General features: G+C 39.5%; 1 protein-coding gene across 2 annotated transcripts in view; it reads left to right on the top strand.

Moving 5' to 3' along the window:
- Positions 1 to 16,721, top strand: part of MDFIC2 (MyoD family inhibitor domain containing 2) — a 111,381-nt gene extending 94,660 nt beyond the window's left edge. For both annotated transcript variants that reach the window (XM_088021858.1, XM_088021854.1), the window contains 2 exons: positions 7,843 to 8,064; positions 16,462 to 16,721. In XM_088021858.1, the coding sequence (XP_087877984.1) occupies positions 7,843 to 8,064; positions 16,462 to 16,721 (482 nt within the window). The remainder of the gene's footprint in view (positions 1 to 7,842; positions 8,065 to 16,461) is intronic.
- Positions 16,722 to 18,960: the final 2,239 nt, after the last annotated feature.

The following is an 18,960-nucleotide window of genomic DNA, read 5'->3' on the forward strand; positions in this document are numbered from 1 at the left end:
TTTTATTTTCTTTGTGCCTTTTTATATTCTTCACAGTTTTACAGATATAAATGCAAATGTTGCCTTCAAATCAAAATAAAAATTAATATGTATTTTAGCACAAAAGAGAATTTTTAGACTTTCATCAGTATTAACTGGCATATCGAGAGTGGGGGAGGAAGACCGATGGAAGACGTGCTTAGAAAACCTGTCCCAGGGAAAATGAGTCAATTGTCAACTGAAAGCTGAGACACCCCACATTCAATCTGTCAGTCAGTTCATCCATCGTCTGAAATTTATTTAACACTTGCTTTCTGCCAGACACTGTGCTAGGTGCCGGGAAATCAAAGATGAATGGACATGCATTTCCTCAAGGAGCTCACAACAGGAAGGGGAAGAGAAATACATCTACAATTAACCACAGTACCAAAAAAAAAAAAAAAAAATAGGATATCAACCCAGACCTCTGGGGACTCCCAGTTGGAGCAGGGGGCATTGCAGAAAGCCTCACATAGACGGTAACACTTGCATTGGGCTCTGAGGGATACGGAAAACGCAGTCATTTGTTGGAGTTCCGGTTTTGAGCACACACACGCAGTGCCTCCCTTAATCAATGACTAGCGAGGTCAATTACCCTCAAGAGAGAAACGTCAGAAGGGACACAGGAGTTATACTTCAGAAAAGTATTTTGAGCTCCTATCAGAGTGCCTGGTTTCATAAAGCGATTTACGGATGTAAAGTTTGACAGTCACAGGAATTAGAAGACCTAAGTGCAAGTCCTAGCTCTGCCCCTTACCAGCAGGGTAATCTTGGGCAAACCACTAAAATCTCTGACCTTCCATCCATTTCCTCATTCATATAATAGTGATAATAATACTTTGCAAAACTGTTGTGAGCCTCAAATGAGATAATGCTAGAAAGAGACTTTAAGTGGCATTCGCTTCGTTGGGATGAATAAATTGTGATGGTTTTAACATAATAGAGAATATTTTGAATAATTATAGCTTAATTTTTAACATTTATATTTAAATACTGACAATAAAAAAGCAACCGTATATGTAATACCAATTAGGCATGAGTTTATAGCCTGATTGGCTTCACTGAGTTTTTTTAAAGCCCTAAACCTATCACTAATCCAAGTGCATCAAGCTGTAAAAACTGCTAACCAATTTGTTTTTTCCTGAGATAACATCATCTTTATTTCTTGAGACATTTTACACAAACATTAAACTGAAGGTAACTGCATACAAATGAATTGGAGACTCATAATTGTATGCTGTTCTCATGTCTGAAGAAGATCCAACCACCTCCTAGGATGGAATTTTTCCTTGATACAAGCTTAGGATCTAGCTATAAAAGTATATCACTTAACCTGCATCTGTCTATGGGTGCCAAGTGTACCACAGGGGAACAGAAAACAGATAATGATCTAGAAGCGTTAGGCCAAAAACCCCACTTCGGTCCCAAAGGGTTGAAGATGCTTGGCAGGTATGGAGGAAGCTTGGTGAGGGGGCTGTGTTCAACCTTATTCTCTCAGTTCTTTTCCCCTCTTTAATCCTTTTCACCTTGAACACTCGCTGCTATTGTATCAGGACAAATAATATTCTTTTGCTTCTTCTCTCTTTAAAAAAAAAAAAAAAGATTTACTAATGCTGATTGAAAAGGCTTAAAATGTCCCCTTGTCACGGCCCCTGATAAACATTTCATCTAACGTTTTTTGAAGCAGGGTTTTAGTTGAAGCACCACAGAAGACAAAACAATGGTATATAAAACTACTGCTTTAACTTGAAAGTCTTTAAAGGACATCTTCTCACCAGAGCCAGCATTTGAAAATTCCAGAAAAAAAAAGTCCAATATCTTTACCTCACTGATTCCACTCCCCTCCAAAAAAGAGGTTTAATAAACCCAAGATTTTATTTTGCCCAATCTCATAGGACATAGCAATGGAACATGCCATGAAAAACTTATTTCCATTCATTCCAAAAAGATGAGACTAACTTCATCCCTTAGCTGGAAAAAATTATCCCCCATTCAGTTTCCAAAAAAGAAAATGTGTTGTTTTTTTTAAATACAGCTTCTTTAAGTACCAATCACCTTTCAATATGCATTTGTCAGGACTGAGAAATCCTCGTCTTCCTAATTGTATTCTGTCTTTAGCCATAAGGATCAGTTTCCCAAAATTGTACTCAACATAAGCACAATAGTGCTCTACACCTCTAGAAACTGTGATTCTAGCTCTTTCTCATAATTTTCAGCAAGTTCCATCATGTCGAATGCTCTTCAATTTTGTATTCTTATCTACCAAGCCATGGAGAATGGAGCCCATACATTCTAGTATTAACAACAAAAATAATTTCTGACATTTGTATGAACTTTATAAACTCTACATACAAAGGAGAAAAAACCTTTTTTCTTCTTCTTCGGCGTTACTTCAATTAACTACATTTACTAACCATAATTATTTGTTGATGGTTTGGTAGCTTATACCTTGAAATGTCACCTGTCTGCTTCAATCTGATTTCAACCCCAGATAATTACAGTATGAAGTTCTAAGCTAGAAGATAGTTTAAATCCAAGGGAAAATATAATTTGTCATGATAGCTTTAGAAATGGCCCATACTTTTGAAATACACACTGACTTTAAACATTTTGGTCCAGAATTAAAATCACCCTGTTTTTTTTTTTTTGAAGATTTTTTTTTTTTTTGAGAGAGAGAGAGAGAGAACACAGAGGGAGAGGAAGTGGGAGAAGCAGACTTCCCACTGAGCAGGGAGCCCGATGCGGAGCTCAATCCCAGGACCCTGAGATCATGACCTGAGCTGAAGGCAGATGCTTAAGTGACTGAGCCATCCAGGCGCCGCCCCCCCCCCCCAAATCACCCTGTTTTAAACACCTATCTGACAACATTTGCATAGGCTTCTGGAGTTTACTACTTACAAGAAAAACTTAACATCTTTTTTTCTATTTTGCAATAGAATGCATAGATTAATTCAGAACAAGAGAATGGGAAAACAGTCTGGTAATAATGAGCGATTAACATTTGGTGTGTGCGTATGTGTGTGTGTATGTTTTGTTTTGATTTTTTAGTGAGTATTACGATCAGAAGAATATTACTCAAAACATTTCAATTATAGTGTACAAGATGTCTTGGGGAGGGTTGTCACCATAGTTGAGACCACTGGTGACAGAAATAGTACAGATTTAAGAACAGAGAGGATTCATCTTGAGTGGTAGTGATGGGAATGAAAAGTCTGAGATGCACTTGTAAGATATTTAAGAGCAAAAATAAGTAAGAACTGGTAAATATTTGGATGGAAGGATGGGGCAAGTCAAAGAATATTTTGAAGCATGGGGAATTTGTTAAAAATGACAATACAATGAAAAGAAATTGAACTATGGGTTCTCCGGAGATATCTAGAGTTACCCAGTTTGGGGAGAAGAATAGGGCCTTCATAGAAAGAGATATACTAATTGTAAATATTAGCTGATAACTCAAGTAAAATGTCCAATCGTCAGTTACAAGTGTGTGACTACAATTTGTGCTAACTGTGGGCCTCTTGAGGACCAAGATTATTTGCTGTTCTTCTTTGAATCTCTCAGCACCCAGGACGGGGCCAGACACATAGTTTAATGCTCAGTAAATGTGGCCCAGCTGGCTGATGTACTGCACAGAGTCTCAGGGGCCAACTTCACAAAGAAAATAACTAAATTCTGAGTGTGGACAAATAGGACCTTCAAAGGTAGGGTACAAAAATAGGAATAAAGGAATAAATATGTTGAAGGAACTGGAAGGGAAAAAAGAAACCAATAACAGAGACAGGGCAGGTCAGGGAATTAAACTGAGAGAGAGAAAGAGAAGAAGGGAAGGGAAGTGGAGGGGACAGGGTGGGGAGGGGAGAGGTAAGGGGGTTGGAGAGGAAAACAAGAATAGAATCAGAGGAGCCAGGGAAGAAGAGCTGCTACTTATTGACAATTGGAAAGCATATATATAAATATATGCACTCAAACAGAGAATGCATGGATGCAAACATTACAAAGTCACATCTAGTGAGCAAAAATGAAAATCATTAAAATGTTTCCTTAATAACTTAAAGTAAATAAATTAATAGCTCCTGTCATATTGATTCATCTATTGCATGTGAGCACTCAATAAATGTTAATTGAATTAAATTAATAACATTTGCTCAATGGCAATAAAAAATTAATTAACTGTCTGTCTTTTCTGTTACTTAAGTTTATGCCCATTGGTTCTGTAATTACTTCTAGCCCAAACATGAATTTTCTATTTCACTGACTTAAGATACACTTTAATTTTTTTTCCCTAAGAAATACAGTTGAGCTTCTAATTTTTGTCCTAATTTTGGTGTTTTTTTCCGTTAAAAAATTATTTTCTCTAAGTTAATGTCAAGAACTATGTATAACATCCCAAATATAGTTTCACGAGTTCCTTATTTAATTCCAAAATCGTTTTCTCTGCAGGAGATGCGATACCACTTTTTATATGTTTCTCCTTTTAGCCTATGCTACTTTATAATACTTGGGATACAATGTCAAATAACACCGCAAAAGAGGAATCCGGGGAAATTTATTGTTAGCTTTCCATCTATAAAAGATGGAAGATGTCAGTAACATTCACCCAAAAATTGTGACTCACTTCAGATGTCAGAATTCTGGGTTGAACAGACTGGGGTCTGAAATGTGTGTATGTCAGATGATTTTTCTAATGAGCAACAGATAGTTCCCACTGGGAAATGAAAAAAAATAAAAATATAAACAGAGATAGAGAATTAAAATAACTTTATGAATGGCAGTTTAACTTCTCCACAAAATTCTCTCAGTACAATCCCAGTGACTCCAAATGGTTGCTTAATGTAGCACACCACTTAGATTCAAAATGCTATACTTAAAATTGTCGCAAAATTAAAAAGAGAATCATATACCACTTGGCTGTATACAGTATTCTCCGCATGTTCTTACATTCCAGTAACCTCTATCCAACATTTTTTTTTGTTACTGAATTACTTTGTGCAAAAGCAATTTAAATTACATGCAGCCTGACTACGTGTGATAATTTGAACTGATTGTTAATTAATTCCGTAAGTAAATAGCTGCCGCAATCTCTATACTCATCAAGGTTTCGTTATCTACCAGCTCTTTCTGAGCTGCTCTTTAATGTACAGTATAAAGCAGCTGTAACTGAAGATGCAGGATTCCCTGAGTGTGCAAGAAGGTAGTCCTGCTTTGCAGAGGCTGCTCAGGGAGAGAGGCATCTGGAAAGCTAAGTAATCTGCTAGACTAGATTTTGGGTAGGTGACACATCATGCGTGGGATTCAGGGTTCAGAGGGGTTTGCTGATGTGCAGCCTCAGCAGCTTGGAAGCAGAGATAAAAGCTAAGAACAAATCAGAGATGATGTTGTCTACTACAGAGACAAGGATGAGAGCTGAGCTTTGGGAATACACCAGGCCTGGATTCAAATCCTAGTTCTATCATTTGCTAATGAGGACCACTGGGGCAATTGTATAAATAAACTATCTAAGTTTTGGTTACACTCCCTCATCTGTTAACGGGGGATACTAGTTACTCTCCTCTGTTCAGGGAGGCTGACAATATCTACGTCCTAGAGTCTTTGTGATGCTTCAGGTAAATAAGGTATGTAAGTGCTAACATGGAACCTGACATAAAAGGCCTGCGACATGCTACGATGTATGTGGGTGTGTGTATAAAGCAGTGGTTTGGATTTCTACTCTAGGTGACTTTGCCCCGGAGGGGAAATTAGGCACTATCTGCAGACAGTTTTGTTTGCCACAACCTAGGACAATGGGTGCTCCTGGCATCTAGTAGGTAGAAGACAGGGATGCTGTTAAACATCCTATGATCTCCCCATGGCAAAGAATTATCTGTCTCCAAATATCAATACTGCCCCAAGTGTTCTAAGACATAATTTGAATGGCTATCTGTTTGTAATATTAGCTGGCTATCAGACACTTTGATACTCCAGAAAAATAAACTACTTTTTTATATCATCATTACAACATTAATTTGGTGAATCTCTCTGGAATTAGAGGAAGCCTAGGGTTTCCCAATCGGTTGAGCTAATTCCATCTATTCACTATTACATTAATTGCTATTAATGATCGATGTTTTCATGAACCCTAATTTCCACCAGTCCAGCTTAGAGTGAATCAAAACACAACCAAGAGACTTAAAGCCAGCAACATAAGGAGTAGGGAATAAAAAGCAAACCTTGTTGAAAGCCAAGGCTGTTTGGAGGCTGAGAAAGAAACAAGACAATGGCGTGTTCCGGACTGACAGTTCCCACTCCAGTCAGGAGCCTTTAGAGCTTCATGTAGGGAGCTTCCCAAATCCCCCAGGGGCTGTGAGTTAATCTGCTGAGGGGTGGGAGGGGTTCCCTGAGCTTGAAAAAATCCCAAAGTTTTAAAAGATTTCCCAGGTTATTTTACTCTTTAGACAAGTCAGGGAACCACTGACCCAGGAGATAGGACCCAGTAGAGATTTCCATCTGCCTGAAAGAAAGAAGCAACTTTGGAAAAGGTGATGAAAATGGATGTTGGCCACTGGGCTGTTATAAGCATGGTAAAAACCAGGTTGCGAGCTGTATAATTTATTCTAGACACTCAATGAGCATTATTGGATAAACCAGGCATTGGGTTAGCCACAAGAATGCAAGTCTCCAGAATGCATCTTCACCATCTCCCAGGAGGGCTGCCAAATGACCCGGACTGCTGTTTGTGTAGGGCTTAAGGTGTTCCTAGGAACCAGCTGGTCTGCATGTGTGAGAATACCTTCTGTTCACTCTTTGCTCGATCTTAGGATTCTGTGTAATGGGTATAGGTAAGTTATGACCCAGACTGGTTATGTCCCAGACTCTAACATGATTTCACGGTATGCTGCTCTGTCATACACTCCTCAATATTGTGACTTAGTTATTTCTTTGCTAACTCCTTTGATGCTTGTGGAAACTGGGGTCCACGCTGATCTTAGGCGCTACTGTATCCCCCGTGCCCAGCCCAGTGCTTCTTATATAACAGACCCATATATGATTATGTGAGAATGAATGAATGAATGAATGAATGAATGAATGAATGAATGAATATGGGAGCTCTAAAATACATGAGGCACCTCGGCCTTCTTGGTCTTTTCTGTGCCTCTCCAAACCAGAATTTCAAGGGTCAAGGATTTTGCCAGAAGTTCCCTTCCAGGTGGTTATATGGAAATATATTCCAAAAAGCACACCCCCAAAAGCCGTATCGACACTCACCTGAATAGGATCCTAGGAAATGCTAAGGCAGGGGAAGGGGTGGCAACGGAGAGCCTCTGAGAGTAGAAACAGATATGAGCTGATAGAGGTTCATTTATAACCACTCCTCTTATGCAGAGGAGGAAACTGAGGTTTGTAGAACCAAAGAAATAAAAACAATTTGATTGAGATCACATACATTATTGAGCAGCACTGTCCAGCATTTAAGACCCTTTTACTGCTTCTGGGAGCCAGACCCTAAGCTGACAACAAACTATGAGATCTCATTGATCCAAGTGAATGAATTCTTTGTTTCTCTCCACCTATCACTTAAAAAAAAAAACACAGTAGAAATAAGTGTTACAAATTACTGTGATAGGGAAACTTGTACTATGTGTAAAATTTTACAATTATTGCACTTTTTTATTCTTACTTATATTTTTATTCAAAATGATTCCATTCAATGATGCTTCATTCTCTTAAATAAGACCTTATTCTCACAAAAGTCTTGAGTGAGAAACTTTCTGCAAATGTCCATTCTGAGATCACTAGGTCATGTCAATTTAGTGGGTTTATGTATGTGTGTTTTCTTTTTTCATCTAGATACACAACTCACAAATGAAAAGCATGCAGACGAGAAACCCATTAATGCTATCATTATAAATTCAGTATCTGAATTCAATATCACAGATGGACCAGCCAAGGAAACCCCCAGTGAGAAAAAACTGTCAGAATCCAGCACATCACTGTCCTCCCTTGAAGAATGCCAAACGAAATTTTCCTACCTCCAAACTGATACTTCAGTTCATCAGAGAGACACTGATGGTATGTTTCTCAGAATCAACCCATCTCTAAATAAAGCTCCCCAACCCCCAGCCCCTGTAAAATCATCACATATGCTGTTAGAAAAAAAGAGCCTTTATGAATATTAAACAGTAAGACTTTGATTTGAAAACCCTGGTGAATGACACATGTCAAGGTCACTCTGCAATTACGAGGTGCTTGGCAGATTGTTTGCTCTCAAAGCTGGAAATCAGAGGTAAAGTGTTTTAAATAGCTGGAATGAGGTATAATCATTCTTGCTACAGAGCTATGAAGGGGATAAAGAAAAACGGCAAACTTTTCTCAACTCTGAGACTATTTCAGCCCGTGACGCTAGGCTGAGAGAAGAAGGCAGAGTAGAATGGTATTAAAATGCTGGAAATGTATAAATGTGGATTGTAAAAAATATCAAGATGCTTACATCAGCAACCAGGGTTGGTTCCTCTAGGTGATATCACCTCCTGGGCATTCTGATCAGTGCTAACCTACACCCAACCACCCCTGTATATGACTATAAAAGGCACATTCCTTCTGCGAAGCCAATTTCAAGTTTATTTGGTGCTAAATGGTCATCACAGTCAAGTTCAAAGTCAAGCACTTCACAACAAGACATACGTAATTTTACTCAGTTTGCCTTTGCAGCGCCCTTTACAGGACACCCAAAACCATTCAAGAATTTTGTAGTGTTCCATATCTGCATTTGCATTTAAAGAAAGCTTGCAGTGTCTCAAAGGAAAATATAAGAGGGTATAGTTTCTAGTCTATATTTAAATTAATATTTACTTTTTGAAAATAAGGAAAAAATAAATAAATGGACTTTTGTATAACAGGAGTTCTGGAATCACATCAGTTTAATTCCTGGCTCTGAAATTTATTAACCATATAAACCTGGATAAGTTTTTACCATCTCTGAATCTTAGTCCTTCAGTTATATAACGGAGCTAGGGTGTTTTGAAGACCAAATGAAATAACGTGTACAAAGGATCCAATACAGGACCTGGCACATCATAGATATTTGATTTTTGCTTTCATTATGGTTATGGTTTTAGAAAGCAAGGGGAGAAATTTCTAACATGCGTTCCTTATGATCTTGTGTAAACATGTCATGGCTGCTTTAGACCAGAAGCTACAGACACAATTGCTTGCAGGTGCCAGGGGATGATGTGAATAATGAGTTAGAATGGCAGTGAGCAACAGGGACTGGTGAGGAGTGGGGCGCAGTGAAGCACGCTGCCCCACTCAGCTCCAGCTAATTGTTTCCAGAAGGAAATAAAAGCTCAGAGTTGCCAGCTCCAGAGTGTTATGTGAAATTGCCAAATTTTTTAGGTGTTGACAATACTTCTATTTCTTCTATGAAGCCCCAGACACTCCCAACAATACACAGCTCGGGGCCAACTTTGGCCAGTGGACTGCCAGGTTACAACCTCAAATTCAAGATGACGCCCATGTTTCTGGCTTTGCTGGAGTCTGATGCCAATCAAGAAAACAGGCAATACAGGAGAGTGCTTTGAGACACTAGAAAGCACTGTGACACTAGAGCATTTCATCAGATTGTCTCAGGAATGCATGTAAGAGATCTTGGTTGTCATGACCCACAAATTAGGAATTGCCCTTGTACAAATCCATGTAGCACAACACGGTACCCTCCAGAACAACTCTGATTTGTCCTAGCAGGGATTCTGGGAGAAGGAGAAGGGCTGGTGCAGCTAACATGATACGTGAACCCTTGTATTCTCAGGGAAGGGCCAAAGGACCAGTCCATTAAAATGGCAACTGATACTCAGGAGCCTCGTGCAGGAAATGCACCACTTACTGTTTTTTTCAAAAGAGCAAAGGAGATTCACAAGGACAGTTGACTTAGACTGTTTTTCTTAAGCCCTGGCTGAGAGGCCGGGACAGCCCGGGAAATCATGATTTTAGGCTGACAGCACAGGTAAAAGCCCACCGCTCCCTTCCCAAATGGTGAAAAAATCCCCCCATTGAGGTGAGAGTTTTTGGTACCTGGATAAAAGAGAGAGCAAAACATCCAAATGAAGGCCCACAAGTGTGGATAAGACGCTCTCATTATCTTAAACAGCAAACATCAAGGATATCAAGAGTTAAGTCAGAGAATTTTTATAGTAATTAATTTAAGGATGCAGAAATTGAGAGCTGGGGTCATTGTTCGTACTGAGATAAATACAGAAATATCTTTCAGGAACAGCAGGGGAAACAGAAGGGAAAAGAGAAGATTGCATCCACTTTCATGTAGTTTGTGGTTAATTTATTTTCAAATGTATAAATGAGTGCATAGGAATGGATGCTTAATTGCTAATATCTATTATTTATATACATTGCCCCACTTAAAACAGAATGGAAAAGCCTCACACATGCAGATTTTGTAAAATGTGTTACATCCATTAGCACAGTTCATGGTGTGTGCTCTGATGGGAATTTAAAAGGATCTTTACTGCACATCACACACTATGTGCTGCAACATTACTTTATTATTAAATTGTGGCTCATCCTGTGTGGTCCCTTTCCCGAATAAAATGTAAAAAGTGCAGAGCACTACCTGTGTCTCTGCTTCTGTTGCTACATTCTGATTGCAAAGGCATCCCTGTGAGTAATAAAATCAAGGATACACACAATGCTCAAAAACAGGCACCTTAAAAAGAAGCCTGAGAATATACCTAATTGATGTATAATTTTGAATTTGAGACGTCTCATCCAGGTGGAAGAGGAAAATCATAAATATAAGATACCTCAAAAGAATAGTCTTAATTACACCATGGACTACTGAATAAAATGATTACATTTTCTACACTGTAAATTTCATACAATTAAATGCAGTAGTGTCACCTTATAAAATGTTTCAATTTTATAATTATTTCAGTTCATTTGCTCAGAAAAAAACATAAGCACAAATTTACTAAGTATCACCCAAATCTAGTCATCCTCGTTCTAAAGAACTGACTTGAACGTTAGTTGTGCTTGTCTGAATTTAAATAGATCTTGACATATTTAAGTAGCTATTAAAATTGATAACATCAGGGATGATACCCCCAGCTAGAGAAAGACATTCAGTCACACTTTATTTATTCCTATTCTACATTACAGACTTTAAAAAAAAAAGAAAGAAAAAGAACTCAATGTTGGAGGAGTGGGAGCCAATTTTTATACTTTTTGACTAGAAACTTGGAGTAATTAGCTGGAGTCACTGTGTCACAAATCTCATGATTCTGCTGAATCTGCTGGGAGAGCACGTTAACCATTAACATATTAAGATACTGAGTTTGGGCCATGTTTATTTGCCTTTTTTTTAATTACTTTGTTTGGAGGGGAGGGGGATTGTTGCTTATCTGGGGCCAATTCTGGAGGAACTACATTCTTGCTATTTTGAATAGTGATTCCCAAACGAGGAGGTGGTATGTGTCCAGAGCTGAGGAAAGCTATAAGAACTCCAGTGGACAGCTAAATCTGCCTCTGCCCCTCCCTCCTCTTAATCCCAGGCATCGTGGTGACAGGATCCAAAGCTGGGAGGGCGAACCCAGGGAGTACAGAACCGTGACCGCGAGGCTGACCTCAGGTACACTGGTGGGAGCCCCTTGCATTGTTACCTTTTCCACTATAATTAAACATGATCCCTTCTAATGAGACAGATTCTCCCTCTTAATTAGCCAATCCCCAGCTGTACATTTAGCACCTCTGGAGGCTGCATTAATCCTTCAGTATCATTAGGGTATCACTTAGCACATTATAGCCTCGATGTCCTAAAGGTACCCTAGAGCTGTAAAAAGAAAATGAAACAACCTAAGGGGGTTTTCGTCATGGCTTCTTGCTCACAGTCAAATACCTCTTTTGGCTGCTTGGCCTGCAAGTCTTGGCTCCCTCTTGAACCTTCTCTGATCCAGGTTTAACAAGGCAAGAGGAGGGAAAGACAGATGGGACACTCCAAGAGGCCAGGATGCCAGGGTCAATAAAGGGACTTCAACATGCAGAGACCTCCTTACAAAAATGTTAGGAGAGGTGAAAAGCCAAGTAAGGGAACAGTGAAGCCACCCAGACCTTAGCAACAAAGCTCTGCCACGTCTTCCCTTGGCCCCTCCAGGCCACTAGTAGAGGACTCGTCCTGGCCTTTGCTCATAGGCCGCTAGGAACTTAACATTACTAGACAGACAACTAGCAAGTGGCATTAACAAGAGCTGCAGAAAGAAGGATGTTCAGAAAGAGGTAAAACCAAGGGGAAGATCCAGGTACTGCCTGAGATACCACTCAATTCTTCTTCCCACCCTCCCATTTCCTGCCACTGCTTTGACAGAACCTGGAGGATAGAGGTTAGCAGTCTGGGGGATACAGAGCGGAGCAGGGAGTGAGCCGGCCACGTCCCGCGCCATACTGGATCATGACAGAGGAAGTGTGAGCCTTCGGAAGGACAGGTCAGCTGCAGGATTCAGAGCTCTGGAAGGGACAGTTTGAGTCAAATCATGGCTGCTCCATTTCCTGTGCTTCTTAAATTCCCTGAGCCACAGTTTCCTCATCTATAAAAGGACAGGGATAGTACTCACCTCAGGCTTATTTCAGGAACTATGGGAGGTGCCTACGAAGTGCACCCTTGCCATAGCCTGTGTGATAGGTTCCTGCCTGTTTTTCTGGCTTCCCATCCTCTGTCCTCCTTGCTCACTGGAGCAGGACTGCACATCCCAGTGTAACACCAGCTAAGAGACAACAGATTTTGGATCCAGAAAGATTGAGATCTGAACCTCCCCCCCCACCCCCAAGCACCTTACAGTTGAAAAGATTCAGGACAATCAGGGACAATCCCTGAGCCTTAGTCCTTTCATCTACAAAATGAGGACCACTTTATTTGTCCCCCATCATTCATTTATTCATTCATTGATTCAACAACAGATACAGCTTTCTTGGAGCTCAGGTTCTAGTAGGGGGAGAAACTCACTAATAAACTAATTAGTTTCATTATCATCCTATAGTCAGTACATGAAGAAAAAATAGAATGCTATGAGAGTTTCATGGCATGTAGAAGAATGATGTTTCAAGCTAAAGGCTCAGAGGTTGTGTAGGAATCAGATCGAGCTGTGAGGGGAAAGTATGGAACACAGGCCAAAGAAAGAGCATGGGCAAAGACTCTCAGGTGGGGCATCTCAGGATCTGAAGCTGAACCAGTGTGGCTGGAGCGCAGTGAGCAAGGAGGACAGAGGATGGGAAGCCAGAAAAACAGGCAAGAACCTATCACACAGGCTATGGCAAGGATGTGGGACTTTAAGGGGAGAGTGAGATCTTCCCATCTACAATGAAAAACATCACAGGAGCTGATGAATTTGAGCTGGGCTCGTGTAAAAGCAATGTGTTAGATAGGAGCCTATTGCTGTGGACCTGACGATGGCTGATAGTAGCCGGAACTGAGGGGGTGGCCCTAGAGGTGGGTAGAGGCTTCTGGTTTTCACATACTGACTTGAGACAGAATGAGCAGAACCTCAGCAAGGAACTGGAGGGAGGACGGTGGTATGATGGGGAAGAGGAAAATGACAAGAATGAGTCCCAGCTTTCTGCTGATTTCATCTTAGTATGCAGGAGCCATTCACGAAAGAAAGCCAGAGGAAGGACAGGTGTGCAGAATGGGGAAAGAGGGAGATCTGGTTATAATTTGGCCTCGGTAAGTGGGCGATATCTTGAAGACATTGCTGAAGAGAAGAGACACGAAAGGGGCAGACGGAAGCATAGCGTACTCTTTCGGATGGCTGAGAGTAGGGTGCTGATCATGGGCTGTGACTTCAGAAATCATGTTTATTAAACATGAAAGCCCCAAGAAATTGTGCAGGCAAAGGAAAACACACCCATTCAGGAATTGGGGAAACCCAACTCTCTTTTCAAACAGTTGCAAATTTCTCCGCCGGAACTGCTTATGTTACTTTTGTGCAAACAAAAATTGCCCATATGCAAAAGAGTTTTGGCTGTCCATGTAGAATTATGTAATATGCCTTTTAGGAAAAGTTTTCAATGCTCTTGAAAGTTCGGGAAAATCTGTTTTCAATTCACCAATGTTGCCATGTTTTTTTGGGCAAGAGGCGCTGCCTTTTATAACCAAATAAAAAGGACTGACTTATACACAGAAAGAAAAAAATTCTCAAATGCAAAATAGAGAGGTAGAAGAAAACAAATGCCAGTTTGGCCGAAGGATTAGGCCAAACACTTTTGTGTGTGTGTAAATAAAATCTACAGTGTACATCAGAAGCAGAGACCTCCAGAATCTGCCAGCTTGAGAAAACAATGGCAAGAGGAATTAAACCAAAAGACTATACGCCCTCAGGAAAGAATAAGTCCATTTCACAAATAGGTATTTTCACACTTTGATAGGAAACACCAGCTCCCACCCTAACCTGCCGGCAAAACAAACTTTCAGCCTCACATCTCCATCTACAAAGGATGCGATCCCACTGGATCATTTTCATATGATCATAGTCTGAGTCAGTCTCTTGAGCCTCCAGCCTGAGGGCTATGGAGCATTTGCTTGGAATATTTTCTCCTGAGAACTTCTTCTTTGCCGGGGGCTGCTAGAGTAGCCTTCTTGGCATTAGTAAAAGTTGATGAGGTTTTATGCTACGTATCTTTGACCACCAACACACCCTCCTCAGAAATGCAAACATGAAATAGAGTCTAGGTACTGCGCTAACTAACTCCTGAATTTTTGTGGGTGGTTTGTGGTGACTTATATGGGTGAGTTAGCCACATGCTAGAAGCTGGCTCTGAGTGAATAAAAAATTATACCCCATCTGGCAAAGAGATGAGTGCATACGCCCTAGAGGTATTGTGGGATATGCTGCCTACACTGCTAAGAAATACTTAGTAATGGCCACAGCACCTGCAACAATATATGTCAATTAAAGTCATCATAAAAGTCACGGTGAGGTTCTTTACCACCGTCTTATTGGGAAGAAATAAAAAGGAGGGTCTGAGGCAGGGATGGAGGGTGGGATGGAGGCAGGAAGGAAGATTTTTGTTTACTTATATACCAGGTCACTTTAGACATTTATATGAGGATTTTAAAAGAAATCTTCAAAATATTTGTTCCCTTTTAGAGCAAGTTTCCATGTTCTCCCTCCTCTTACAGATTAACAAATAGATGAATAACAAAAGTAAAAAAGTTTTCTGGAAAACATTGTTGGAAGTAAATGAACAGGGCCCTAAGAATACTCAGAACCATTTAGCAGATGACTCCAGGAGCAAAACCTCTCCTGCAGGCTTGTATAGTTTCAGCCAACTAAAGTCTGAAAACCAAAAGTGATGAACATTAACATTCTTGGTGAAAAAAATAATAAATCCCCATGAAAATCTAACTTTGACTGATAAACCCATCAGGAGGAGAAATTTTTCTCCAATTTATGCCAGATTGTTACTTTCAATCATCGACAATCTTCAGGATACTCTCTTTAATTAATTAGATGATGTCTCATGTAAACACTTACCTACCCATTTATAAAGTGCTCACGTTTTGAGAACTTTTTAACTAAAAAAAAAAGTTATAATTTTAACAAGAGAGCTACTACATCTTCTAACTAATTCCCTTTATGGAAACAAAAAAAAAAATCTATAACCCATCACAGCTGTTTGGCTAAAATTACCAATTACCTTCAATACCTTAGAGATACTTTTCAGATTTTCACAAGTCTGCGTAGTAAATTTTTAAAGCAATTTTCTTAAAGAGGATTGAGAAGATTTCTACTCTTTTAGGCATATGATGACATATTCCATTTAACATGAATATAAAATCAAGGCTTCACAGTAACTGGAGGACAAAGGATACAGGGATTCAGAATAAAATACAACTAACATCAAAACTACGATTATTTAAAAATCATTTATATTAGGTCTTGAAAAATGTGCTTTTTGCTTGCATGTGAATATGGGTGTGGTGGATTTCTGGGAATCCACACCATACAAATGACAAAGCCTTGGGACAAGAAACTGGAAGTTTGTACAGTCTCTCCTTGTCCCCAACCCTAATTGCTCCCAAAAGCTCTCTGCACTTGGGGAGGACCTGCTATTCTTCAGACAGTTGCAAGGCTTCCAAAAAGATAGCTAATTGTGTGGCTTCCCAGCACCTCTGCAGGCAAAGCAAAGAAAGGAGTTTAGAGAAGTGACAGCACTTTAAATAACCAGATCATGTGGAATCAATAGAAATGCTCAGGAAGTTAATAAAGCAATTGCTTAAGCAGAGTGAGTCCTGCATGGGGGGTGGGGAAGCTTCAGAGAATCATGGTGTACATTACCCCTAATATGGACAATTAAGAGTTGGCCTATAAAGTTATCAAGCACACCACCTTACATGCCTGTCCTTCAGAGATGCCCCTAATCATTAGGTGCCACTAATCATTTTTTGTCATCTTCTTCTTCTTTAAACAGAGGAGTGTGCCTCCCTTATCCTCACCTGTCTGTTTTGCCAGTTTTGGGACTGTCTCCTGATGCTCCCAGATACTTGTGAAACGGTGTGTACCAACCTGTGCTGCCCCTCTCACAGGTATCACCACACCTCGGATGAAAGTCATGCTCGGAATGATTGCAACTGCAACTGTGACATGGACTGCAGCCTGTTTGAATCTTGCCACGAGACCACCGAGTGTCTGGAGCTGGCCATGGAGATTTCGGAAATCTGTTACCGCTAGCACAGTGAAGTTAACCACATCCCAGCAGACCCTTTGGCCCCACAGGGAAATCCCATGACAATAAGACTGTGATTTCTATGTGCCGAAATGTAAGGACTGTACACATTTCTTGGACGCTATGGACCGTTTTATTCTGCACCTGTCTGGTAAAGCCAGTACTGTCAACTCTATGGTCTTATTCCAAATTTCATAACAGCATGGCTCGCTGAAAAATAAGATCTTGATCACATGTGATGAACAAATCCTAAATACCTCTTAAATGCCATAGGTACAAGGTGTTTCTTGACTCTAAAATAAAAGCATGCTAAACTACTCTGTGTTATTGCATTCATTGGCTTGCATCATGGATTCAACTTCATTCACAAATTCAGGATAAATTAGTGCATTCTTTTAGAATTGACATACATTAGTTCATCTTTGTAATGGACTCATGCATAAACAGTATGCATTGTTGGTTATTATTAATAATGTATTGTATAACATCATTTTGTAATTAAAAATTTATTTATACAGTCTCTTAAAATTCACTTATATGTACAGTTTAGGTAGGAAAGGGAATTAAATGAATTAGAAACCATGTTCCTGTAATTACAACAGATGTCTCTAAGACATCTCGGGTGAATTTTGAATATGATGTACTTCAAGAGAGTACTGTAATTCTAGACCATATTATTATACGTCTATGACTATGTCATAACAGGTTATGCATGTTCTTAATTTGTTACAGAAATGCTCTTCTTTATTCCAATGAGCATAAATGGGAATTATATGCAAGTTTCAAGAAAATGACCCCTGCTAATCAATTCTTCATTTTCTTCACTTCTGTTTGTCAGGTACAATAAGCAACAGGATATTAAAACAGAATCACATCATTTCACTAAACTATCACTTATGTAGGAACCAAAAAGAAATACATGTTTAGGTACTTATTCAGCACCTAGTTTCCTAATAAAGCATGTGCTTCAGAAATCATATTTTTTCTCTTTTCTGATAATTACAGTAATTCATAATTATGCTGAGTACCTCTTCATACTTAAAAAAATTTTTAAAGATGTGGTATCAACTTGGAAAGTGATTTTCAACTCAAACAAATTAAAACAAACCATTTTCGGGGAAAACACATCTAGGTTGGTGTTATTTTAGAAACTTTACTTTCAGTAGGCATGGCATTGCTCATTAATGTGTGCTTATATATTCCCATGGAGATATCTCAAAATATTCACTGAATATACATATATGTGTGTGTGTATATGTATATATATATACATATATATATATATATATTCAAACAAAGAACATAAAAGTGAAGTAAAGAGTGGAGGGAACTTTCCCCAATCTAGTCAAACAAAAAATTCCAAAATATCCGTTTTTGCCCAACTTAGGCAATTTCAGGCAAAAGCAACATTCATTTTGTTTCTGTAGTAAACTAGCACATTTTTCTCTCTGCAAAAAAATTCCTCCAAACATTGGAAACAATTAATCTTTAAAAAATGTCTTTTTTTAAATTTTTTATTGTTATGTTAATCACCATACATCATTAGTTTTTGATGTAGTGTTCCATGATTCATTGTGCATAACACCCAGTGCTCCATGCAGTACGTGCCCTCTTTAATACCCATCACCAGGCTAACCCATGCCCCCACCCTCCTCCCCTCTGGAACCCTCAGTTTGTTTTTCAGAGTCCATCGTCTCTCATGGTTCATCTCCCCCTCCGATTTCCCCCCTTCGTTCTTCCCCTCCTGCTATCTTCTTCTTTTTTTTAACATATATTGCATTATTTATTTCAGAGTCTTTAAGCTGCCTGTAGAAAGGTATTTAACTGCTCCTGTCTTGTCCTGACAACACAGCGCATGCAGTTAATGCAGCTTCGTTCCTCTTTGACAATCGCCTTATCCACAAACCACAGAGCATGACAGTGCCCTACACTGCTTAGGAAACACTTCAGTCTCTGTTTTTCAGAAGTTCAAGGACAACTCTATACTCTGTGCATAGAACCTGCAGCTCATTCATGGGGGAAAAGAAATCAATTCTTAGAATAGGAAGGGAACCTAGGACAATTCCAATCCAATATTCTATTCTCCATAAGAGAAAATGGAGGCCCCAAGAACTAACTTATCCAAGACCACGGAGTGAGTTAATGGAACTGTTAAGAACTCTAACTGGTGGTCTAATTTTCTAACTACACTGCACCATGTGATAGTTCTGCATTTCTGAGTCCAGCTGGTACACGGTGATACAG

Source organism: Eumetopias jubatus, unplaced genomic scaffold (assembly GCF_037043125.1).
Source record: "Eumetopias jubatus isolate StellerSeaLion01/CBP00866 unplaced genomic scaffold, mEumJub1_p1.0 scaffold_1, whole genome shotgun sequence".
NCBI classification, from domain to species: domain Eukaryota; kingdom Metazoa; phylum Chordata; class Mammalia; order Carnivora; family Otariidae; genus Eumetopias; species Eumetopias jubatus.